Source organism: Mesocricetus auratus, unplaced genomic scaffold (assembly GCF_017639785.1).
Source record: "Mesocricetus auratus isolate SY011 unplaced genomic scaffold, BCM_Maur_2.0 Super-Scaffold_100006, whole genome shotgun sequence".
NCBI lineage: Eukaryota > Metazoa > Chordata > Mammalia > Rodentia > Cricetidae > Mesocricetus > Mesocricetus auratus.
The window spans coordinates 23,570,770-23,598,436 of NW_024429190.1; the positions used below are offsets into that span (position 1 = coordinate 23,570,770).

The window sequence follows — 27,667 nt, forward strand, 5'->3', positions numbered from 1 at the left end:
GGAGCATAGCTAAAAATTAGAAAAGTAACAGAAATTTCACAAAAGTGCTCTAAATAAAACTGTTTTCATAAGGAAAAAATGTACAATGTTGTTTCTAGCATTTCAGAGATTCAATGTAGCTGGTGGTACACTGGATTAAGGAACAGTTTTTTATGCTTTCACTGGAAAAACCAAAGCCTGCAATTATGACAAAACAAAATGAAACAGAATTTCGATGTAGAATGTATCTAATGAACCTAACACCACAGTACCCCTCAGTGATCCCACCTTAACTCATAAATAGTGTCCATTTGCATCACTCTGCTTTTTAAGAGCAGCAGAATATGCAAAAGATGACTATGCTAATACCACAGTAAGACAGAAATCATGGTAACTGAAATTTAATACAGAATACATGTATTGCCAGAAGTTTAACATTTCCTTTTATTCCCAAGACAGCACATATGAAAGAAAATGAAGAATTTCTTAGTGAGACATAATGTTCATATATTTCACTATGTAAATGGAAAATTAAGGAAAACACTGAATTTTACATTTATGTGTAATACTTGGTTTCTCTTTAGATAGCATCAATCTTTCGCCTTTTACACTTTTGTGTAGAACTGCAATCAATCATAATTTTACTTATGTTTACATGTTTAAGACTGACATGTCTGAATTAGCTTCAAATAGGGGAAATGAACATGACATACTATATGGATATGAGAAATAGGATAAATTAAAAGAGATGGTCTCAGATTTCAGATTCTTGAAACTGACTACACATGTTTGTAGATCTAAAAAATACCCTATAAAACTGGAGCACTACAGGCCCATTTTTATTTAATAAAAATTAAAATCTTCCATTTTTAATTAAGGTATATACCAAATATTTAAAATACATTTAAAAAACACTCTATAAAGCAGCATTTATTTTCCCTTAAAATAGAACACAAAGCTAAAATTAAAAATATTTAGTGTGTATTTGTAATTGTCAGAAATGTTCTCATAAAGAATCCTAAATTTTGAAATTCTCCCCATTGTCAATCCTTGGCAGTTTTTCCTTGTAACATATTTTCAGTTTTCCTAAGCACTAGTCAGTCTGCAACCATTCCTGCTTAGCTTGACTTCGCCCCTTACACAGTACCGCTTTTGCCACCAAACATCTGATATCTTGTTACCCATTCCCTAACACTCAATCTAATGTTTAGACTGCTGAATCCTAACAAAATATACCTATCAGCAAGTAATTCTATTCTCAGTAACTGTGGAAGACATGAAGATTTTAATTTTCCAAATAAAAGACCATACATGTCTACATTCATACAACGCACACACAAAGCCACAACACATTTTTGTGTTTGTTTCTCTTTTTAAGACCTCAGGTCTTATGTCTTCATGCTGGGTGCAAACTACCAAGTTAAAGCAATCTTTGTTCCTCAATTTCCCAAGTAGCTGGACTACATACACAGCTTCATAGACCCTGTCTACATCCATGCTATTTCATTTTTAGTGACAGAAGGTAAAGAATAAATGTTATACTGAATTCCATATAAAATGCAGTATTAAAAGGGGGGGTGTCAAAGCTAGAAACAGTAAAAGTACTCTACTGGTTTTTAAGGGAAAGTAGTATAAAGGAAACCTCAACAACACAAGTGGTCAAAGATACTATTCTCCCACTAGACTAACAATTTCAAGAATACTTCCCTTTAAATATTTGACTTAGCCAAACAGTTAATATATCAGCCTAAATGATAGTAAGAATATAGAAAATTAAAAGGTAAAAGTGTCCTAATTGTTAATCAAAGAATACTACATTTTTATATTTAGATGAAAAGAACTACAAAGACAGCTAATTTATTCTGTTCATAAAATGACATGTTTTTCGTTGGTTTTAAGTACTATATATTACTCATGCCGTGAGTATGTCTTCACTTACCTTCACTTACCTTTAATTCCTTTTTAACTTAAATTAGAAACATAAGAGAGCAAATCATCTGAGACTGTCACCTCCAGAACTATGAGCTAATCTATCTTAACTGCTAAATTACGTACAAACTGAAATGCAAAGCAGCACAACAAAGTTTACTCACTAACATTGTTCAAATGTTCTTCAGAAATCAAACTAAGCCATACAATAACCACATTAATGACAAAGATTTGTGTGAATATTATAACTAAGACACCTTGCATATCCAAGTCAAGTAACAATTTAAAACTTATGGAGAATCATTCAGAAGAATCAGAAGGTGTTTGGCATCAGAGCTTAGTACAGTATCTTGCTCAAAGTAGAAATGGAATTGATGGCTAACACCTTCCCCAGTGTCTGCCAGTGCTTACGATGTAGGTCGTTCTGCCTTTTCATTCACTACTTAATCTATGAGTAATTGTTTATCAGCATTAATTTTTTTAGTTAATAATGTGGTGATTTTCTTTTAACAAAATACATTTTAAATTAAATGTTACTTTCAAATATGTATGCTTCCTCATTACTCTGAACCATGTACTAGATCTTACCTACTTTCAGAAATAAAAATGACGGCTCCTAAACCTTCACCAAGTATTTCCTGTACAAGCTGAGCTTTGAAAGATACTATGCCAATGGTGTCACCTTTTACAGCTGGGTATAATTTTAGCATCTTATAAGCTCTTTTACAAAAGAGTGACTCAAAGTACTGCTTTACAACAACTACCTAGAATCCTAGAAAATGCATTATATGAGAAGTCACCCTATAAATTTTAAAGGATTTCTACTTCATTCAAATCATGCTCTATCAATTTAAAAAATTTTAGTACTATTTCAAGTACTGCAAATGCCTTTCAAAACCTTAAAAAAAACCCTGAAATTAGAAATAAAATTACATTCAACAAAGGAGTAAATAGCTCCTTTGGAATGCCAATATTACCTATTCAAAACAGATTAAGATAAAAATATTAAGAAAGTACAAAAGATTTTAAACATTGAACTTTTTCTAAATTTCTAAATATTTTTCAAAAAGTTTAAAAACACTTAAGTACAAAGTAAGTAGGCAGATAATAAAACTGAACTAAAACTCAACACTTCCCACTAAAATACCTACAGCCACTAAGCAAAACAAATTAGGTTATGAGATTTGTTTCCAAACACAATCCATACTGAAAGTATATAGGCAATTCAAATGCAACATACAAACAAAATATCTTATTTAAAAGTTACTTATTAGTCTTAAAATGCATCCTGTAAGCCTTGGGAAGCTTTGTTTTTAACAGCTATATTTATTGGCCAGGGGTTGGTGGCACAGGCCTTTAATCCCAGCACTCGGGATGCAGAGACAGGCAATCTCTGAGTCCAAGGCCAGCCTGGTCTACAGAATAGCTATATTTATTTTTATTCATTGAGATTACATGTCTGTGTTTGAGTATATGTGCATGAGTACATTGGCCACAGAAGCCAGATAGGGTGTTGGATGCCCTGAAACTACAGGCAGCTGAAGCTGCCCAGGGTGCGTATCGGGAACCAAACTCTGGTACTCTGTAAGAACAGTATGAGTCATCCACTTAACCACTAAGTCATCTGTCCAGTCCCCTGTGGCTTTATTTTATAACAAACAAAACATTCCAATCATGAGCATCCTTTTTGATCTGTTCAGCTAGGTACAACAACAACAAAAAAAACCAAAAACAAAAAACTTTTTTTAAATTTTTTTCCCACTCCTCCTTCTATTATTGCCAACAAGAAAGGTTCTAAGACTTTTGTCAAGAACATGTCAGCTCTTCCAGAAACAAAAGAGCTGAGATCTCCACTCTCATTTAAATTTCAAGCAATAGGAAATTTACTAACTACTCTGCATGCTAAAATGGTTTTCTTCTCTAGTTTCTTGGCTCCTGTCAATTGTTCTCCCAGAGATAAACTCTGATCTTCCCTCTTTAGAATAACTGGGCTCTCAAAAACAACAGTGTAAGATAGGTATATAATAGAATGGGGCTATTTAAATTTGTTTTTAGTTATGAATACAGGATTTGTTTTGTTTATTAATAATTGAGGAGAAGCTTTATTATGCTTCTGAAAAAAATCAGTTTCTACTAAACACAAATACCCAAACCAATAGACTTTAAAAATGGGGGGGGTGAAAAAATAAGAAATAAAAATGGGGGGGTCTATAAGTGATATGGGGGAGTTAAGATGGGGTCTCACATAGCCCAAAATGAACTTGAAGCAAGGGATGTCCTTAAATAACTGACACTACCTCCTGAGTACTGGGATTAATTACAAGCACAAGCCACCACTCTTGGTTTTATATAGTGCTGGGGTTCAAACCCAGAATTTCATGCATGCTAGGCAAGCACTCTTTCAAACAGCTACATCCCCAAACTCTACTTCATGATTTTTAAATAGGTTCAGAACAACCTCTAAAACAGTATAGAAATTTTGGTCACACCAAAGGAAGGCATCTCAGTCTTCTCTCAATACTGCATAATCTACTTGAGGGAGATTAATATGAAACAAGACACAGGGCTCCAGAGTTCACATTACCAGAGTCTTCCTTTGTCTATTTAACACACTGGATAAAGCAGTGCTGTGAGAAAAATGAGTCTGTTATTCCTAAGAAATCAGTGTGTCTAGACAATCAAAAGTCTGAAATTGTTAATGGTGAGTGCTAGACTACTACAGTGGAATCCCCACAATCTAAGAATAAACAGTATTTCTTTAACAACTTGTCATTTTCAAATGATTGAAACTCTTGCATGCCTAAAAATCTGTTCGAACGGATAAGAAAGAAACTTAACTTCAAGAAGTAAAAATGAATGGTATTTTGATTATATTACCTTAGAAACCCAAGTCATTTTAATTTCATTAAATTTAAAGGACTAATCCTGAAAGTAAGACAATTTGTGCAATTGAGAATCTAGGAAGCAAATAAAAATTATTAGAACTGCCAAAAAATTTTAAATGCATTCTTTTAAGTAGCTCACTGTTAAAAGACATTACCGTTAATGTTGTCACAGTAGTAAAAGTATTCATCATTTAGGGAAGGACATGCTGAGACCAAATCCTGCAGCCCCGCACCAGTTACAGTAAGACAGCCCGAGAGATTAAGGTGCTCCAAGTAAGGCAGCCCTCCTCCCAGAGTCAAAACCCTGCGAGAAAAATAATGTGACAGTCAGGAAATGCTAACCTCTGAAATTTTTAATATTACAATAGTTCACTCAATCAATATTTTACATACCTCTCAAATTTGATAATAAATTTTTTATATAAAACACTGATAACTAACTCACTCTTAGGTAGAAATAATGACTCAGAAAATGTTCTAGATTTTTCCTAAAGATTCCAATAAAGAAGCATAGGATACTGCTTTATAAGACCACTATAACAACTCTATTCTTACATAAAGAAATATTGAGACCTTGATATGTATTGTTCATTCTCCCATCACACTGTCTAAGAGGGTAAAATTATCAAGAAAATTCCTGAAGTCTCAAACCTAATTACCAGTTCTGGAATTCCTCCCATAACCTAGTGAGGGGGGCCCTACAGGTGTCAGAAAGGGAAGTGAACCAAACCACATGAAGAGACAATAATAAAACTCAGTGCATACTGACTTCATCAACCAATTCAGTGAGTCTAATGCCAAGCGGTTCATTGTCAGCATATTTAAAACACAGCACAAATTGGGAAAAGGTTTCCAGGCAACTATGAGTCCAACTGGTCCAACTTCACGCGCACAATAAAGCTTAGACTAAATAGAAGCTCCTTTACAAAGTACGTGGGACCAAGAGGGTGGCTTTTATAGCTAAAAGACCTAGAATCTAGTGGTCTCTGACTGATAGCATAGAGTGATGTCAGCAGACCATAAACTACATGTAACATCTCCCCTAAGGATGGGTAACAGCCTAGGGAGGGAAGAGTTCAGATAATCATTCTGGGCAATTTGGGTGAGGTCTGCCTCTACAGATAGCAAAAGGTCACCAGTCATAAACAAAATCCACTCTCAACTTTTTGGATGGAATGCAGGTATTTGATTTTTTTATCTCCTCCACTGAGAAGATATCCCTATATGATGAACATTCCTGGTTTTCTTATCTGTGTCCCCAATAACCTAACAATTCTTCTGGGTATATACATACAAAAGAATTGAAAACATGTTTACACCAAAACTAGCATATAAATATCCACAGCAGCATTAGTCACATCAGACAAAAAGCACAACCCCCGAAATGCTTACTGAGGAATGGATAAACAATGTGTTATATCCATACAATCAAATGTTATACAGCTATGAAGTACCCATTTTGCCATCTCTACAGACTTCAGGTTAACAATGGTAGTAGTTCAGAATCTATGTGGTTTGACAGGAATGAGGGACTTTTTTTTAAGACAGGGTCTCACTATGTAGTTCAAGCTGACCTTGAACTCATGTAGCCATGGATGGTCTGGAACAAGAATCTTTTGCCCAAGCCTCCTAAGTGCTAGGATTGACTGGTCCAAGAAAAACCTTTAGTGGAGAAAATACTTAAAACCCACTAATTCATGAAGTCTAAGAATTTTAGCAGTTCACAATAAAAAAAATGTTCCTTTCAAAGGTTAGTCTAAAGAGCTCAAATAGTGTCTGAACGTAAAACAAACTGAATGAAATGTAAAATGTTTCTATTACAAGTATACCTAAATCAACAATCAGTATAGTCACTGGCTTTACTGGGAAAAAAGTTACTGGCTTTTCAGTGGGAAAACAACTATAAGTATAAACAATTATAATGCCATATGACGAATACTCTTCGAGAAATACACAGAAAGGTACCGAGGAGTCAAAAAAGGTTTCTCATAATGGCATATGCTATGAGAGAAATAATGAGAACTTTTAGCCTACAATACTATGTTACAAAGAGAAAATACAATTATTAAAGACAAAAGAAGACAGTACCATTAAAAAATGAGAAAACAGCTATTTAGGGCTAAAATGGAAGTGTGTGTGTGTGTGTGTGTGTGTGTGTGTGTGTGTGTGTGTGTGTGTGTGTGTTGGGGGCAAGGATAAGATTAGTAAAAAGTCGAGATATCAAAATTACGAAGGTTAGAAGCAAACAAAATTAGTTTTAACCAAAGATAGTATGAATCAATGAAAAACTAAGAGATATTAGTAACAAACAGCAAGAAAATGTATTCTATTAAGATCTCTCTCTCCTCTGTGTCTTGTCACAAAATGCCTAAGTACACCAGACAAGGGCTGAAATAACAAAAAGTAAATGAGTAATGAAAAAATTCTGCCCTTAGCTAGGGAAAGGAGCATTTAGCCAATTAATAAGGCACACAAACAGAAGAGCCACAGAAAAATGTACAAGTTATAGAACTGATTCAAACAATAGTGATTCAAAGGGAATAGTTATTCAAAAATGAAAAAGTCCCAAATTCAGTGATATGTAATTCAAATTATTTAGTACCCAACCAAAAACTATTAAATATTAAAACAATCTGGAAGGAAAAATTCATCACTCAACAGAAACACAGCAATAAATGATAAAGATGATAGAACTGGTAAACAAGTTTTTAGAGAAAGCCGGGTGGTGGTGGCTCACGCCTTTAATCTTAGCACTCTGGAATCAGAGGCAGGCAGATCTCTGTGAGTTTGAGGCCAGCCTGGTCTACAGAGCGAGTTCTAGGACAGCCTCCAAAACAATACCCTGTCTCCATAACCAAAAAAAAAAGAGTTTTTAGAGGAGATGTCAGCAAGACAGCCAACTAAATGCCCCTAACAATTAGTCTCTCCTCAAAAGTCAGCAAGAAGGGCCACTATACCAGAAACTCTGTACAGAGCCTTGAGTCCAGAGTAGCCTCACACAGAATGAAAAACATTTCATCTCCACAACCCAATTCCCAACCAGCAACCAGGAGGAACTTCTTTCTTATTGTAGGTAAAGGGAAAGAAAAACCTCCAGCAACCCCATCGCCACCTTGAACACTTACAGTCCTCGTAAGTATTAAACAACTGATGGAGTTAACTAGAGACCACACAGCTGTGATATGCCACAGATGGAGACAACACTGTGTCCCATCTCCTACCCATGCATCGAATGCATTATATCGTTTTGGAACCAAAACCAACTGCTGGAACATGCCCTGCTCCAGAGGAAGGTAGTCATGGCATCCTTCTATCCCTAAGGCTTTGTGATCAGAGAGTCATCCTTGCTGGTGGCCCATGATTCCAAATTCCTAGGGAATAAATGCCCTTGTCACCAGGATTATAAAGTAGTGGCCCTGTGTCCAGAGAAAATGGTGCCTTGGTCATCCCAAGCAGTCATACTACTATTACCAGATTGAGATGGCACATTGTCTCTGTGGAAACTAAAACCTAGGCCCATGGGCCCACGGTACTGACAGGTGCCTCCGAGTCACTGACATTAGTTTTGGTTTTATTTTTTATTTTATTTTATATGTATGGGTGTTTTGCCTGTGGAGGCCAGAAGAGGGCATCAGATCCTCTGGAACTGAAGTTACAGAAGAATGTGAGTAGGTTTGGACACTGAACTCAAAAGCAACAAGTGTTCTTAATCACTGAGCCATCTCTCCAGTTCCAGAAACCAGTTTTTTGGCCAATCTGCACCCAAGTTTCCCTCAGAGATTGCTTTTCTTCCAAGACTCAAGAGTCACACAGGTTTCTGAGATCCCTTACTCCCTGTGGTGGTTTGGATCAGTATGGCCCTCATGGACTCATGAACTCAAGTGTTTAAATGCTTGGCCCAGAGTGGCACTACTAGGAAGTGTGGTCTTGTTGAAGGAAGTATGTCACTGTGGGGGTGGACTTTGAGGTCTTATAGACTCAAGCTTGGCTTCTCCTTCTGCTGCCTGCAGATCAAGATACAGAACTCTCAGGTCCTTCTCCAGCACCATGCCTGCCTGCACGCCACCATGTCCTGCCATGATGATAATGAACTAAACTTCAGAAACTGTAAATCAGCCCCAATTAAATGCTTTCTTTTATAAGAGTTGCCGTGATCACGGTGTCTCTTCACAGCAATAAACACTAATTAAGACGTCACCCCACCCCCCACCCCCAAAAAAAGACAAAACAGTTTCAAGAAAGGCACCTTGCACATAGAGAGAAAGGCACTCTTAAGAGTCACAGTACCCAAAATGGGCTACCACTCTATGCTCTGGCAGCCAGGGAGGTCACTACTACTGTTTTGTTTAAATAAATGTGATGTGCAGTTTGTAGAAACTGCATTCTATTAAACATTTGTATTTATGCCCACAGATTACAGTGGCTGTCAATCTCAGTCACAGAAGAAAACATAAGTAGTTTTCAAAGACTCAGAACTTATCAAGACGCTGAGATTAAGTGGCAGCTGCTGCTGTAGCAGATGGTATAATGAATGCTCAGTCATAAATGGAGAAAAATAATCAGTTCTTTATCAGTCCCTCCAAAACTCAGAGAACATCAGGGATGTATAGGATGAACCAGAGTTCTAGGAAGGGGTGTTGTATACTATTTTTCCTAAACTGAAAACAGTCTCTCTTTGAGGCAGAAGCTCAGAAGAGTCAACAAATCCATAAAACTCATTAGACTCAAAAGTTCACCACACTTACAAGACTCAGCTCAGGATTCACAAGGCCCTTTCCCAGCATCACACATGCAGTAAATAATTGTGGAGGATGAGAAAACTCTTCTGTAGAGCTGCCTCATAGGGAGCTCTAGGTACAGCTTTGTGATTCATGGTGAGTAGGCTTTTTTTCAGTGACCTTTAATATTCATGTTTAGTATCAAGTGGCTCCAGAGAGCCAAACAATCTTAAATAACACAATTTGGGAGACAAAATTCTATTTCTAAACTTATTTCGAAGTTACAATCACTTAAATAGAACTGCCATTTCTACTTATGTTAAAACACTGTAAGTTTAGTCAAATCAATTGAATAAACAAAATAAAGCAAAAACATCCAAACAGGAAAGGTATAATGAAAATGATCTGTTTATAAATGACATTGTATGTAGAAAACCTTAAAGAATCCACACACAGACTTCGGAGTATTGCTCACATGAAAAGCACTTGTCTGACATGTATAAGGTCCTGGGTTATTTCATCAATAAAGCGAAAAAGAAGAAAAAAAATCACATACAAAACACAGTTAACAATAAAAAGTTCAACAAAATAGAGGAATAAACACACCAACACACAAAAATCAATTCCAGTATTAAACATATGCCCACCTTGGGGGCATACACCTATCCCAGAACTTGGGGAGCTAAACTAGAGTTTTGAGAAAAGCCTGGGTGAAATTCAAAATATTTTCTGTATACTAGCAATAAACAATCTAAAAAAGAAACTAAGAAAGTGATTCCACTTAACAGTAGCATCAAAAAAAAAACTGTAATTCTAAAGTATTTAACTCCATTTCAGCTTATTTTTAATTATGTATGTAGGTATATGTTTCTGCATCAACTGTCTCTAACACCATTTAACAAAGGCTGGAGAGATGACTCAGATTAAGAGTACTTACTGCTCTTCCAGTAGACCCAAGTTCTGTTCCCAGCATCCACATCAGGCAGCTCATAACCAACCATAACTCCAGTTTCAGAGGATCCACTGCCTCTGGCCAGCAGGCACCCCCACATATGTGTAAATGCAAAAACATATACCTACATACATAATTAAAAATAAATCAAAAAAGAAAAGGAGTATTCATAACCTAGATCTGCCTGTCAGTCACTCAGTGATACTTAACACTTTCCCCCCACTTTTCTATCCACTAAAAAAAAGGGGGGAATGGAGGGTTTGGAGGCAATTAATATACTATACTAAAGATTGTGCTTACAAGGGCTGGGATGTCACAAAGTTTCTAGAGTTCTCACCTAGCATACACAAAGTCTATAGGTTTGATCTCCAGCAGTGCCAAAACTGGACGTAATATCCCTACATGTATGTACATACCTAGATGATTACCTGGTACCTTCAGAGGACAGAAGACAGCACTGGATCACCTAGAACTAGAGTTAGAGAAGGTTTCAAGCTCTCATGAACTACCATGTGGGTGCTGGGAAGTAGACTGCAGAAAGTATGAGGGCAGCCTGGGATAGTTAGTCCTTGACTCAAAAATGCATCAAGTGTTGTCTTTAATCGCAGCACCTAAGAGGCAGAATTAGGTGGATCTCTATGAGTCCAAAGCCAGACTGGTCTACAAGGCAAGCACCAGGCCAGGCAAGGCTACTTACTGAGACTGTCTCAACAACAGCAGCAATGAGTGGATACAGACCAACAGAAATTTGGGTTACAGGCACTTCAAGGCTATAAAAATCACACCAAACTATAACAGACATATTTTCCAAAGTCCTCAATATAAAATTTACTTCTTCAATGCCTTTGAGACAATAACCTATACAATGACCCACCAAAATATATTATAAAAAATGTAATGTGTCCAGTTACTAAGCAATTAAACTTCTAAATGTATATTCCTCTATATATCACAATGTATTTGAACTGACTAAAGTGAGTAAGAATATATCCATTTCCTAATAACTGGAACTGATCACTCACCTGAGACCATGGTCTGTGATCTGATAACATCCAGATAGACTAAGGAACAAAAGTACTCGTCCAGTCTCTTGGTCAGACTTTTCACTCCCAAAATAAATTAAGTCTTTTCCCATAGGCAATGTAGTCCTTAGTGCTTTCCTACACATTGTGGAAGTCGCTGGGAGTGTAGACATAGTCCTTAGAGCTGTCCCTGTACAGCAGAATGAATGACCACAATATGCAAAGGCTGGAGAAGAACAATGCTGCTGCCAACAGACACTAGTCCTTAATCCCACAAAGTCCCTATTGTAACAACCAGATGAAGAACAACCAAAGTTGGAGGCTGTTTCCATTACACAGAGACTTTCGACATTTCTGTGTCTCCATTCTACAGCATCTTCAATATCAGCCAAATCTTCAGCATCTAACATCCACACGTAAGGAGAAGTGAAACTTTCAGAAGACACGGGTTTAGTCCAAGTGTGATCACTGTCTATGTTTTCACCAACACCTTTGTCAGTTAAATTGTGCAAGCAGGCATACTGCTCGGAGGATTGCATGGTAATATCTTTATTTGTCCATGGAGATGAAGTGGCCTTGCCTGCACTTTTCAAAAAGCCACTCTGGTGAGATGTCAGAACTCCAAGAGCCCTAGAAATCTTCTCCAGCGCCATGTCTGTGATTTTTTCACATCCAGACAGATCAAGATGCCGAAGATTCTGGCAGCAACCCAGCCAAGACCAACTATAAGAGGAAAGAAGACTATTAAATTCTCAAAAGCATTAAACTACACACATACAGATGAGCATTAGAATTATTTTAAATACAAAAGCATCACTTAAATGTTTCTGGAATTTCTATCATCAGGGAATGTTTTTAGTACTTGGAATACAAAAATATACTAAGACAGATGACTAAAAAACAAGTATTTCTAACCTAGTAGAGGACAGGATGGGAGAAAGACGTGGATGGGAAAAATGTTTAAGTGTCCTGTTCTAAAAATAAACAGTAGAGGAGAAGCAGCATACACATGAAAGAGTCACTACTGCAAAAGATACAGAAGAAACAAACTCTAGAAACGGGTAGAAGAATCTCTCTCTCGCCCTCAGAAATAGGATGTATCAGAACTAGAAGAAAGGGGAACCTAAAATAAGAAGAAAACTAGTAGCTTCCAAGGAAGAAGCATTTGCAAAGAATGTGGCTTGAACAAACTAGTACTGAACCAGAAAAACCGTGAATTAAAAGTGAGCTTTGAGAAAAGGCACTTAAGAACTGGAATAAAACCTTGAAAACAGATAATGTTGATCTAGAGTTACAAAACAAAGTTCATAAGCTTAGACAGATAACATACCAATGTTCTGGATCAGTACCATATGTGAACAAGAGGGGGAAAACTTGGGAGTATTGTATCAAGTTACAGCCATACATGGCAGGATTATAACAGGAATACAGAATGAGTAAACAGCGGTTATGTAAACAAGAAAATAGAGAATTTCTTTTACTGATTTCATAATTAGAATTTATTATAGTTATTCAAAAATAAATAACCTGTCAAATGCAGAATCAGAAATATCAGTCTGGGTAAGATCCAAATGTTCCAGGTTAGGACAAAGCTCTAAAATCTGCCTAACCTAAGAAAGAAAAGAAAGTTGCCATGAGGACACGTGGAGCTTTAGTTAGATAAGCAACAGACAATACTAAATATAACCCACTGGCTTTTCCTAAGTCTATACTCATATTGAAAGAAAAAAACTCATTCAAAGAACACATTAAAATAGATATCCTCTGTTCTCAAATTCCTTTTTGGCTTTCATAGTGTATGTGGAGGCCAGAAGTTAATCCCCATGTCTTCTTCCACTTAATTTCCTAAGACACCATCTTTCCCTGAACTCTAAAGCCACAGGTTCTGCTAGTCTAGCTGCCAGTGAGTACCAGGAATCTGCTGTCTCTGCACACAGTTCTCCTGGCCCCCAGCATTGTGGTTAAATAGTTGACATTATACACATATCTGTATGTGCTGGGTATCCAAACTCTGGTCCTTGTGCTTGCACAAAAGACACTTTACTAAATGAGCCATTTACTTCCCCAGTCGCTGAACTCAAATTTCTAGGAATTTTCTTAGAGATTTGGTTTCATCTTATTTGCCCATCTTTGCCATGCCTTACATGTTATAATCAATCATATAGAACTAAGACTCATCATTTTACATCTATAAATTCAAATAAATGATTACCTGCCTAGTTTCAGCTCCATTATCTATAGCACAGACAATGATTCCTAAGCTATAGAGAATACTATAAGAAATGAAATTATATGAAAACAAGCAGTGTACAACCTACCCATAGGAAGACACTCTATTGTTTCCCTCTTAAATAAACATTAATAAGCAAACAAAAGTTGCATCACTGCTATTTTTCTTAATATTCAAGCTAGTATTCATTTGTACATACCATTTTGCTGGAGACTGCAGAGCTGTATGCTAACACTAAAGTTTTTACAGAGGTACCAACATATGGCAGAACATTATGAATTAAGCCATGGAGTAAACGTTTTTCCATTTGTGCAATGCTGATAGCAATCGATTCCTCTGCAGACTCTTCTGTAAAATGAAATCAAACATCTAAGAACTAGATACACCAATTATATGTAGGCCACTCAAAGGACGCATCAAATACTAAATAGCAAATACTCTATGTTGCCCTCAAACTCCTTTTTGCAAGCAATTTCACAAGAAAAAGTTCTGAAGAGAATTCTGAATGGTGAAAGGACTGTGAAAATTCTTCAAGAGAATAGAATGATAAAGGAATAAATGATGTACAGTTTAAGTTATTCTACCTAATTAAAAAGGACACAAAGCTAGAAGAGATGTAAAACAACTCCATAAACTTATTATCATGAATCTTCAAGCAAAAGAAGTACTTTTGCTCATAAGTTAAACATGAGCATGGCCTTTTGCACTTGACTTAGTACTTTCTACAGAGCTTGAATGTTATAACAAGTTATACTTCTCTAACAACAAACCAAAAAACTACAGCTTTAGCTTGGCAAAACACTGTTTTCAGAGGATGGGTGAAGGCCTGAGTTTAAGCCCCAATAAAGGAAAACAAAATTTCTACAACTCCAATTTTATGAAAGGAAAAACCTACTATAAATAGACCTAAAATTTGTATCACCTTTCAGAATTCTATCTTTACTCTACTTACCTAAACTCCTAACCTGAATGTACCTAAACATAAAACAGTTTGATATATTAAAGATTTACTTAAAATAGAATACAGTGACTAAAAGAGTGAAGAGTAATTGCTGAATATCTTGCTGATTTCAAATATTTTATAAATACCTTAAATTCCTCCTTTACTTGGACACTATCACTAAAAATCACTTCAGCAAACCTTATTTATTCCACCATACTTTTATTCCTAAGTCATTCCCCCCGCACGATCCTCCCTACCTAGATGTGCTTTTTGTTACTATAAAATCTAAAGTTACACATCCTATTGCCTGCCATAGATATGCATGACTGAAGCTAATGAAAATAGATCCTTTCCCTATTAGACAATTGTCAAAATGTGCCCTCTTTAACTCATGAAAATCAGAAACACATTAACTACCAAAGTACAACCATTGTAGTTCTTATTGTCTACAAGGATCTTCCACCAGACCAGATTACTTATTTTAGCTTTATAAACAGAAACTTCTTAAAATTTCTCATCTATAGATTTTTACAAATTTATAATCTTTTAGAAATTACTATGTAAAGTAGTATCTAAGACAGAATCTGCCTTCCTCCTTTATACTCCCAAGCATCATCTGTTTATCTCATTATGTACCTCGAAGTAAGAACTATATATTCTAAATTCTCCCTTACTTATATTTAACAGAAGGGAGAAATAAATTTTATTCACTCTCAAATTCTCCCTCGTACAGTACTTAATTGGGGGGGGGGGAGGCAGAACAACACCAAAATTGTGCAACACAATTAATCTTCACACATGATTTTTTTTCCTGTGGTGCTGGAGACTAAACCCAGGACTTTACAGTGTTATGTAAGTGTTCTACCCTAAGCTACACCTACCCAGTCAGTCTCTCATACATGTTACTTCTTAACTCTACAATAACCTTGATGCAAATGATATGACTTTACAGATGAAACATCATCCTGTTCCTCATCTCTCAACTACAGATGATTCAATAAATGCTGATGTATTAACTGAAATTCTCAATCACATATTGTAAGCTGTAAAGCACTATAATGGAGATAGTTTATTTCTACATAAAAAGGCCATCATTTTTTTATTTTGTTATTTTATTTATAAAAACACAAGAGAAACTACTCTAATTTTAAAAATACTTCTAACAAGAAATTCTAAGTTTACTTATTGTTCCTTCAAATTCTTCAGAAGTAAGCTTCTTAAGTCTTTAGAAAACACGAAATACAAGATTCTAAGACCTAACAATTATTAACTAGAATGTCAATTATTTAAACACCATGTAATAATTTTCATTCCAAGCATGAAATACCAGATTCATCTATATCAGCATCTTCATCCCATTCCTGAAAAGCACGACTTTCATCTTTCCTACTTCTCACCCACTCCTCATCAGGCTCAGTGTCAAGTTCAGTGGCAGGACCACTATACCAATCACCTAGACAATGAATAAACAAGAGGAACAAAGTCAAATTATAAAATCATTACAAAAAGAATCTGCTAGTCATATCTGAACTCCACGCAATGGCTATTTTTAGAAAGATTAAAAAAAACTACACACACACATATATATGTATATATATGCAAATGATTCAATTTAAACCACACAAAAAGAACTATGACTATGTGAGTTCAATTAATAGTAGCAATTACTAACCAACTGTAAGTATTTCCCAGAGTAGTAACCTTTCTCCAAAACTAAAGAAAAAGAACTTCAAAAGCTTATATATTTTGCTGTATACCTGTAATGTATCTGTTCTCTTGGGAAGGTTTTCAATGATACCCTTCATTTAAAAAAAATAATCTAGTTTCTAAGAAAATAATTATCAGTATCTATAGGTCCAATTAAAGAAAAAAAATGCTGGAACTGTCCTAATCTTTTATTCCCTACAGTAACTTCACTTTGGATACAGTAATAACCTCATTTTCAGACTACAAAGTAGGTAGGAACAGAAGTCAAGGGGCACACTGAAATAAAGTGAAACCAAAAATGTATGGATACAACTGCAGTACATATATTTTCATGAAGATAGAAACAATAACAAACAATTTATTAAATTCTTAAGATTATATCTACCTTAGAGTTTCTCCACCTAGACATCACTGACATCTAATGCTATTGCTAACCTATGGATTATAAGGTGCTTAGCAATCTAGGCCTCTACCTACTAGACCAGTGGTTCTCAATCTTCCTAATGCTTTGACCTTTAATACAGTTCCTCGTGATGTTGTGGTGACCCCTGGTTATTTTCATTGCTATCTTGCAACTGTAATTTTGCTATTGTTAGTAATTATAATGTAAATATCTGATATGAGACCCATGAAGGGGTAGAGACCCACAGGTTGAGATTCACTGCACTAGATGGTATAATAACCAGAACCAGGGCAAGCAGAGATGTCTCATAACATTATAAATACCCCTGACAGGGACAAAAATAAGTTATCATTAATAAAAATAATTCTGTTTGGTCTAAATATGTTAAAAACAGAAAAAAGTAAAGTAGCATATTTAAGATGCAGTGGTTTCATAAAATCAACACAGCATTACCACTTTTGATGGTATTTATACCATCATTTGGATTTGTCTTAATTCTTAATTAAAAGCAGCTGAAAATAAAAAGCTGACTCATTCATATGCTTTGATTTTTTACTCAAATTTTACCATCCTACAAATAATATGAAAAAATTAATCCATACAAAAATAATAATTCTGATTATCCTAAAGACACTAAATATCTAAGAACATCTTATCTTAAAACTGTCTCAGAAGCCGGGCGTTGGTGGCGCACGCCTTTAATCCCAGCACTCGGGAGGCAGAGGCAGGCGGATCTCTGTGAGTTCGAGACCAGCCTGGACTACCAAGCAAGTTCCAGGACAGCTTCCAAAGCCACAGAGAAACCCTGTCTCAAAAAACAAAACAAAAAAAAAAAAAAAAAAAAAAAAAAAACAAAAAAAAAACAAAAAAAAAACTGTCTCAGAAGGTGCCTCTGATTCCAGCACTAAGGAATATGATACAGGAGAATAGAGATTAAGAGGTCAGTTTAGGCAATAGATTAAGAACACTTTTCAAAACAGCACTGGCAAGGAAGAGGCAGATGGATCTCTTTGAGTTACAGGCTAACCTGGAACTTCTACATAGTAAGAACCTGTCTCATTTTTTTTTAAGATATACATTTTACTAAATAAACTTTTAAATAAGACCCATAATTTAAAAGTCAAAATTTTGTCAAGAAATATGTATTTCCATTGCAAGCTGTCCTATATGGGGAAAGTATATTAACTTTTATGAATTTTGAAGCTGACACTTAAAAGGCACTGTTTTAATTCGGCAACAAAATAATGTAGTGCACAACAGCTGTAAATATTCCAAGAATATTTCACATGTTCATGAGAAGTTCTCTAACCTTCATACGTGATAATAACTTAGCACAATGAAATTAATGTAATTTAAAGAACAATTCTTTAGCCATCATTGTAAAAACCTATGTTAAAGTCAAAAGCAGAGTTGGTTACTTTAAACCATGATCAAATGAGAACTATATGTATCTCACCTTCACATTTTATAGAATTGATTCTATGTTTAAAATACTCAAATAATCCAATTATTTAGTAGTTCTAAAAAATCAATTACCCTTTAAACTTCTACCATGAAAAATTCTAGCCATGGTCTTATGTACAAAGATATAGTACAATGAATCTCTGTGTACCCATTTTTTTTATCTTCAACAAGTATCACCATTTTACCAGTGTTTCTTACAATCCCTCTGATATATTTTTCCTAACTATTCTAAAGGAAATAGTATTAATTATATAGTTTACTCATAAATATTACACCATTGCTAGTTCTTCAAAAACATATACTAAAACCACATCAACTATAAAATCTATTTTTTTTTTTTTTTTTTGGTCAAACCCTCAAAAGTTCCCTTCCCTGGAATTATAGATTAATGGCCTAGACAGGCAGACTGAAGTATTTTTTAAACAAATCAGAAGTCCCATTTACCTACCTCTGGCCCAATGAACAGGGTAAAGATGTTTCCACAAAGATCCTGTTTTTGCCAGCTGAGACCACTTAGTACTGACTTGACTGCATCGACACAATTCTTGAGGATTAAGATAACTGAAAATGGACAGCATTACCTCAGGAGGAAGATGGGTTATACCTGTGGATTGTTCTGACACTTCCGCTTCTGAAATAAAAAAGAAAACCTTTAAGATTAAGGCTACATGAGCATTGCAGTAAGAAATGACAATCACACAAGTAAAAGCCAGTGCCTGAAGTTAATTCCTTCCTGCTTGCAACATGTGAAAAGGAAATAACACGTATTAGAGGTAACATGGAGATGTTGAACTTGTTAAGAACCTGTAGGGTTAAACTATCATGGCCCAGATCATACTTCATCAGTGGGAGCTACAATAATGAACACAGAATTGGCTTCCTCTTACAAAGGCGTCATAGATAAAACAATACTCACTTTGTAGCATAGGCAGCATCATTTGAAAAAGGAACCAAACAGGTTACACCGCTTTAAGTCAGGAAGCGTATACTCAGCCAGATTACAAGATCTACAAAGCATTGTTAACGACACACATGCTCACATTTTCTGTTCATGCATTAAGGCTCCTGTTAGTTCCTTGTGTCCCCGCTTTGATTTTGACAATTCATGTAAAAGGTCTGATTCATGTAAAAAATCTGATTTCTTTAATGTACAAATGTCTTACCCTATTTAAACTATGTGCCAACTCGGTAAATATAAATGCCCCTGGTGCACAGGTAAAAAATCTCTTGTTATTAAGTATTGTAGGAAGCCACTAGATAAACAACTTCCTATGATCTCATAATTTGCTAGCATTTTTCTGAAAGAAGAATAAAAATGGAGTGTTACGATAAATAATGAATTTCACCAAAGTACTATATGAGAATCTTGTATATCTGGGTCTTCACAAAGAATCTTAAATATGAAATGCTATGATCAAACACTTTAAACTGCCACTTAAAATGCCAAATGTGTTAAATACAATGTTGCTATGTAATTTGCTTTGAAGAAGGGAAAATTAAATGTGTGTGATGTTTTTAGACGCCATCTTATAGTTACAATTAAACAAGACACAACAGGTTTTGGTGTGGTATCCAGGGCACAAGCTGTATTTAAATGTAAGCTCATAAGCTTTATGGGTTTAATCATAGCTTCAACTTACAATATTATTTTTCTTTAAAAATGAATCTGACTGCTTTAATATTTGAAAATGCTAATTTCAAAAAAAATTTTACAGGACTAACATTGTCATTACCAATGTAGAGGCTGAAGAATTTTTCTGTTAGACTAAGAATGCCAGCAATTTGGGGTTTTTTTATCTTTTTTTTTTTTAATCTTTTGCCTATGTAACCATAGCTGGCCTGGAATTTGCTATGTAGATTAGGTTGATCTCAAACTCAGATCTGTCTGTTTCCATGCTGCCAGAGTGCTGGGATTAAGGGTGTGTACAACTATGTCTGGAACCAACTATATTTTTAGTGTTTTTAAAAACAAAGCTATTGAGATAAATAAGAATAAAATAAGCAAAGAGTCTACTAGAAAAGGTAAGCATCTATTTAATGTAACTAAACAGAAAAGCTTTGCATTGCTTTTCTTTCATATTTACTACCCTGAAACATTACTGGAGATACACTGAGAGAATAATAAACATCAGAGGATGAAAATAAAATTATAAATATTCCTTTATTTAACTCAAAATGGGAGTTATATCCCAATAAGCTAAAGATAAATATGTCCAGGAACAAAAGTGCACATAACCTGGCAACCATCACAGCTGTTGAACTGTAGAACATTGATTGTTGTCTATGAACAACATAAATGATGAATGACATGATTTACCCCTGTAATGGATATGGTTGACCAGGAACCATGGCTCGCTGCTGCCTAGCATTTAGATATTAGGAAGTTTTATACTGAACATAAACTAGGCCAAAAAAGGATCAAAATGCAAAACTGAAGTATACAATTTACTTTCATGCCATTATAAAGTCCAAAAATTCTACATTGAACCATAAGTTAAAGACAATGCTTATAAAGTAACTGACTTTGAAAATACACAAAAATAAAAGATGGCACTGTAAGACTGGAGAAATGGACCAGAGGTCAAGAGCACTGGCTATTCTCCCAGAGGACCCAGATTCCATTCACAAGACCCACATGGTGGTGAACAACCAACTCTAACTCCAGTCCCAGAGGAACTGATGCCCTTTTCTAGCCTATGCAAGCAATGAATGCACATGATATACAGACATACAGCAGGCAAAATATCCATATACATACATTAAAATAAAGGGAAAAAATTTAAACCTGTCACTATGATAAGGAAGCTCAGAAAGCTGTCTGAACATATAGCAGTTCTGAATTTTCATTGGTCAAAAATAGAACTTATTTTATACCTACAAATTCACTCAAGAAACACTACACTACATGTAACCCAAGCCTACAAGATGGAAAATTATAAACACCAAATTGTACAATAGAAACTACTGTCCTCAATTGTATTTTAAATAAAACTAAATGACTTAAACTGACCACAGTGTAAAACTGACTTAAATTAGTCCTTAAACAAAATCTATAATTAATAACAAAATGTCAATGACACTGTTTTAACACTGTTCTGTCAAAGTAGGTCAATCTTACCAGTATCTGACTTTTCATCCACAGAGTATTTGAAAACTTTCTGTCGTTCTTCAGCTTGATTCCACAGGCTGAGACCTCTAAGGAGTTCTGCTGTGTCCTTCTGTGAGCAGTGCTGTGCAATCACTTTCTTTTTGATATCTTTAAGCTCTTCATAGGTAAAATATTCCATTAACATGGGCTGAAAAACCTAAATTTAAAAGCATGTATAGGGAAAGATTTTCAATTTACTTGAAGCCCTTTACTAATGGCTCGTTAAGTATTATGAGCATGCAATTCAAAGATATAAAATTGTACTTATTACCACTGAACTATCTAAATTTTTTAAATATAAAAAAGGGTATTTTTCTAAGATTTTGTAGGCCTCTATACAATTTTAAGGAACAAGGTTTTCCTGTACCAAGCTTGTTAAAGTCAATCACTTCATTATTGTCAAACATTTAGCCCAATACCTGCCTGTTGGTTTAAATAAGAATGGCCCCCCACAAGCTCATATTTGAATGCTTAGTCATTAGGGAATTGAGAAGAATTAAGAGGTGTGACCATGGGCCAGGCGATGGTGGCACACGCCTTTAATCCCAGCACTCGGGAGGCAGAGGCAGGCGGATCTCTGTGAGTTCGAGGCCGGGCTGGACCGATAGCCTCCAAAACAATACAGAGAAACCCTGTCTCGTAAAAAACAAACAAACAAAAAAGAGGTGTGACCATGCCAGGATCTGTGTATGTGTGTGTATGTGTCAAAATTTTCTTCTCTTTTAACCCTACAGGGTCCTTTGCATACATATTACAGCTTCCAGTTTGGTGTTTTTATGGGATTCCTGAGTGTGCCAACAAGTGGATCTCTGATTCTGTGAATTCTCTTGGGTTCTTTTACTTCTGTTTGCTTTGTCCAATTCTGAAGTGTTAGTTTTTGTTTTATCTTATTATGTCATATTATCATCTCCTAGAAGTCTATTTGTTTTCTTGAGAGACAGAAAGGGGGTGGCTCTAGATGTGAGGGGATATTAGACAAAGCCAGGAGGAATAGAGGGAGGGGAAACCATAACCAGAATATATTATGTGAGAGGGGAAAAAAACTATTTTCAATAAAAACAAAAAAAGAAACGCTTAATCTTGGTTTAAGCACTGGTTACGTATTACAATATAAAAAAATTATGAGAAACCATCAAGTACCAATCAAAGAGTACCAAACCAATGTTTCCCATCTTGGGAAGAGTTTAGAAAGTAGGTTGCATTTTTTTTTATTATCAAGCTGATTATAAAATGAAACCATATGGGCTGGAGAGATGGCTCAGAGGTCAAGAGCACTGACTACTCTTCCAGAGGTCCTGAGCTCAATTCCCAGCAACCACAAGGTGGCTCACAACCATCTGTAGTGAGCTCTGGTGCCCTCTTCTGGCAAGGAAGCAGAACACAATAATTGCAAATCACAATACATGATTTACAGCTTGAAACAACGATCCAGAGGCCAACAAAGTTGCTTAGTGGATAAAAGTATTTGTTACTAACACTGATGACTTGAGTTCAATTCCCAGAACCTATGGCGGAAGGAAAACAATTCCCGAACGCACAATAAATGTTTTGCTTTTTGTTTTTTAAACTAGGGCTGGAGAGAAAACTAGTAAATTAAGATAACTTGCTGCTCTTGCAAGTTTGGCTTCCAGCACCCATATGTTTACTCAAAATCATCTCTAATTCAGTCCAGGGACTCTGATGTCATCTTTTGGCACACAGTGCACATGCAAACATATAGACAAAACACTCTTACATGTAAAATAAAAATAAATCTCAAAAAAAGGAAAGAGAGAGGAAGGAAGGGAGGGAGGGAGGGAGGGAGGGAGGGAAAAAGGAAGGAAGGGTGGGTGGGTATCCAGTCCTCACAAGATAGTTTCTCTGTATCCTATGCTGGATACTCGTATTACTGAAAGAAGAAAAATTGCTGTATGTTTACTGATATGCTAATTCGTCTACATAAGGCACAAGAGTGATAAACTTAAAACCACCATTAATTACAAGTCTACTCATGAAAAAACACTAAAAACTCTTTAAAGCTACCACACAGAAAATATTTAAAGATTTGCAGAATCTTCTAAAGTTTTAAAAAATTAGTGACAATTATGAATGTGTATCATTTCTTAAGTAATTAAACTTATTCATTGAGTAGCAATCTTTCTATGAAAATCAATTCTCACTGGGTTCCATTCCTGTTCCCAAAAAGAAAGACTATTCTCTCCATCAACACAACATTCTCTTTTTATGCATTATTTTTATAAACCTAAGGCAAAATTATATTTTCTGTTAAATTATGAATATAAATCACAACAAAGAAAAATTCTGCTTACCTCTTCTTCCTCTTTCATATGAGGAAGAAAATCTCTTGTAAAAGCCTCCAACCTCTCTTTCAACTGTTTTGCATAATTTAACTGCTCATATTCATTCTAGAAACAAAGAATAATATACATTTAGCAGGAAGTGGAGACACATATCTTTAATGCCAGTACTCAGGGGGCAGCAGCAAGTGGATCTCTAAGTTTGATGCCAGCCTAGTCTACATAGCAAGTTCCAGACCAGCCAGGGCAACACAGTGAGACAGTCTCAAATGCATATAAAGGTTTGCTTTGCTGTATGTTGTCTGATCACAGGAAGTCAATTTAATTTTCTTTTAGCATAAAGATGTCCTTAGAGCTAGGATACAATTCAGTGCCAGAGCACTAGCTAACTAACATGTCTGACACTGTACACTAGTCTTGGCACTACCTCCCACACACAGCCCTTAAATGATAAGCTTTGAATTCCTTAATAACTCTAATTCTGTTTTTTTATTTTATTACAATATAGCAAGCATATTTCAAAATATACTATAAGAAGTTTTTATATATCTTATGTTATTCTAACAGGCTACATATATTACTATCAACATTTCTAAAGGCAAGAAACTCACATTTTCAAGTAAATCATTCTCATTCTGGATACCTCTCAACAGTCAAACATTTCTTCTACATATGAATTAACATCACATCTCCCTGTAACTTATCAATCTTTCCTCTTTCCTTGATGTAATAATATGGGAAGCTTACAAAATAATGAAATATTTTAAAATATGATACTGTGGTGATTTGAATGAGACTGTTCCCCAATGGTTTTGGTATCTGGATCTTGGTCCTCAGTTAATGGCACTGTTTGGGAAGACTTAGGAGGTGTGGCATTGCTACAAGAAGTATGTCACTAGGGGTAGAATTTGAGGGATAAAAATTCTCACCATTTCCAGTTCAAGTTCAATCTCTACTTCTTGCTTCCTATTTGTGCTTTCAGAACTAAGTACTCAACTCTCAGCTTCCAGTTCCCAACACATCTGTCTGCTAATACATGCGTGTGTGGGCAGACACACACACACACACAGACACATACACACACGCACACACGCGCACACACACACAGAGGACTCATCCCTCTGAAACTGTAAGTTCCAAATTTCTTGGTCATGGTATTTTATTACAGCAATAAAAAAGTAAGACAAGTACTATTTCATTCCTGTTGTAGTCAGTTTTTTCTTATAGATAACATATTCAATTACTTTCAATGTTGAATTCTGCTGAGATTTTGCACATCCCGTAAGCATATTCATATGTAGGACTTCCAATTACATTTGTATGCTAATAATTTTCAAATTTGCTTTTCACACTAGTTCACTCTTTCTCCTCTTCAAATCCATCAATGCCCTCTCTTCCTATTAATAAATATGTATTTATGCTACATACATAGTACAGAATAAACCTTAATCCCTACTACTCTTTCACATACTAAATCTAATACAATTCTCACCCGTTTCTCTCTTTTCCTCTATCACTTTATATAATCACAGTATTCCACTGGTCTTCGGCCTTACATAATTTTCAAGCATGTCCCTTCCCCTCTATTTTTAACAATCACTACTTTGGTTCTGAAATTACTGACTACATAATACATGGATATGCTATAAACACCAAGGGTACAAAGTAGTATTCAATAGAAAAGCAAATCCCCCTTCTGTTATTATGCAGTATGCTTTCGTCTACTAATCAACCACCTCCCCTCTGGATATAGACCAAGTGCCCCTCCTTCCAGAGACTACTGGTAGAATTTCTTAATAATGGCCTTTACTGTTTTCTGTTCTTCAAAACTGATCCTCCCTCTAAGTAAAGGGTATAACTTTCTCCTATGCTTCAATGAAATGAATGAGTTAAACAAAGATTAACTTTCAAACGGTTTTTTAAGACAAATATAAGAAAATGTACATACATCTTTATCCTAAACTACACTCACAAATGCATTTCATTTTCTTTTCCAATATTACTTTGTTTTTTGAGATAAAAATCTCACTATGTACCCTAGGCTGGCCTTGAACTAATGACTCTCCTGCCTCACCCTCCTGACTATTGAAATTTCAGACAAGTGCCACCATCCATGCAACTGAAATCGTTGTCTTTAGCCATTCTGCTTCCTATAATAAGGAAAAACAAAATATAGTAAACACTGTAGTTGTCATTCCTTTTTTTGTTTGTTTGTGTTTGTTGTTGAGACAGGGTTTCTCTGTGTAACAGCCTTGGCTGTCCTGGAACTCAATCTGTAGACCATGCTGGCCTCAAACTTACAGGCCATTTCATTCTTTCTCCCACTGTTACAAACTGGAATCAAGACCTAGGTCATGCTAGGTAAGAACTCTACTACTGATTTACATCTACCATCTTCAATTTTATTGTGTTATTTTATTCTGTTTGAAAAAAGGTCTTATTATGTAGCCCTGACTGGCCTGGAACTCACTATGTAAACTAGGCTGACCTTGAACTCATAAGGATTCACTTTTTTCTGCCTCCAGAGTGCTGGGATTAAAGGTGTGTGCCTCCACACCTGGCTCCACCTTTAATTTTAAATAAAATGCATGGAACTGAAGTGTTATCCTAAATAAAATTAAACCTTCAGTCAGTGGTACACACATAAATAGCTTTTTAAAAAACAATTTAGCAAATGTTTATGACAATTTCACAGTAATTAAAATTTCAACTAACAAAACTTTAAAATTTTATGATCGGTATTCACACACACACACACACACACACACACACACACACACACACACACTCACACACACACACTTCATTAGACATTAATAAAGAGCCAGTTTCAAAACTCTCAACAGACCTAAGCCAGATCCTCTGAATCCTCTTTTCAATTCCATCTGACCTTAGACTCTGCCCTTAGCCTCAGTTCAATTTTGGTAAGAATTCTACTGAGTCGGTTTAGCAATAATCATCTACTTTCAGTATGTGACTATGGCAGTATCTGATCAAATCCCTCACTACTGCCTCAGCCTCAAGGATTTAATACCCTGGCCTATTGTCAGCAGAAGTCCTGAAGAGTTAATTCAACAAGAATCCTGCTGGTCCTAATGTTTTCCCTGAGTAATTTTCCCTCACTGGCTCTCTCCTTGCTTCTTGGCTCCTAACTCCTACTTTTTCTTGTATTCAGAATTGAGCTTTATTTATCTCTTCACCTTACTACACACCTCCACTGTAACCATTCCTCAAGAACAGCCTTCCTAGCCATCACGAATAAATGAAACAGCTTTCCTTAAAATAATAGCATTTACTAAAGTTGCTAATAAAAACTACAATGACAGGCTGGCATTATTTCTAATAGTTATATATCAATTTTCAACTCACCTTAACATTCTTCAGTCCCTTTTCAAAGAGACTAAGCATCTCAGAGAGTTTATTGTCAGAGTGTACATTATAGATGGTCTGACTGCGTTGCTGAAGTAAACCAATAATGTATTCATTTTCAATTTGCTCATGCATTTTAAACTCCTTGAAAGTAGCATATAAAGACTGGAGAAGAGCTCGGAAGTCATTGTTGTTGGAAAAGTTGGTTTTAGAAAGCTGAATAAAAATTTAAAAGACATAGTAAATAGATGCAAACATGAGACAATATTACAAGAAACATTCAAATGTATACTTAAATTTTTGTACATAGCAATATTCCCTTTACATGGAAAACATTGGTTAAAGTTCAAATAAAGGAAATTGACAAAATAATAATTCACAGTTGTATAATTTAAAAGTGCCCTACACTAAGATGACGCTGTTTGGAAAAATTAAAATCACTTAAATAAAAAACTATCAGACCCAGTTCCCTCCAAGCCTGAAATCCCATTGCTCTCTCTGTATCATAAATCATACCAAAGACACCTGCATTAGAATATGCTTAGGATAGTTTGGTTTCTTTTTCTTTGTTCAAAATGTTCTTCATGTTATTACACTACTGCAATTTAAAAATTAGAACAT

The 27,667-nt window shown here is 35.5% G+C and overlaps 1 protein-coding gene across 2 annotated transcripts in view; it reads right to left on the reverse strand.

Annotated features, from left to right (window-relative positions):
* The window catches only part of Fbxl5 (F-box and leucine rich repeat protein 5), a 52,970-nt gene that overhangs the window by 1,408 nt on the left and 23,895 nt on the right, over positions 1-27,667 (reverse strand). For both annotated transcript variants that reach the window (XM_040747041.1, XM_040747042.1), the window contains exons 2-10: positions 27,047-27,262; positions 23,690-23,785; positions 21,351-21,537; positions 18,681-18,863; positions 15,986-16,111; positions 13,915-14,063; positions 13,013-13,095; positions 11,486-12,208; positions 4,949-5,097 (exon numbers count right to left, since the gene is read on the reverse strand). In XM_040747041.1, the coding sequence (XP_040602975.1) occupies positions 4,949-5,097; positions 11,486-12,208; positions 13,013-13,095; positions 13,915-14,063; positions 15,986-16,111; positions 18,681-18,863; positions 21,351-21,537; positions 23,690-23,785; positions 27,047-27,262 (1,912 nt within the window). The remainder of the gene's footprint in view (positions 1-4,948; positions 5,098-11,485; positions 12,209-13,012; positions 13,096-13,914; positions 14,064-15,985; positions 16,112-18,680; positions 18,864-21,350; positions 21,538-23,689; positions 23,786-27,046; positions 27,263-27,667) is intronic.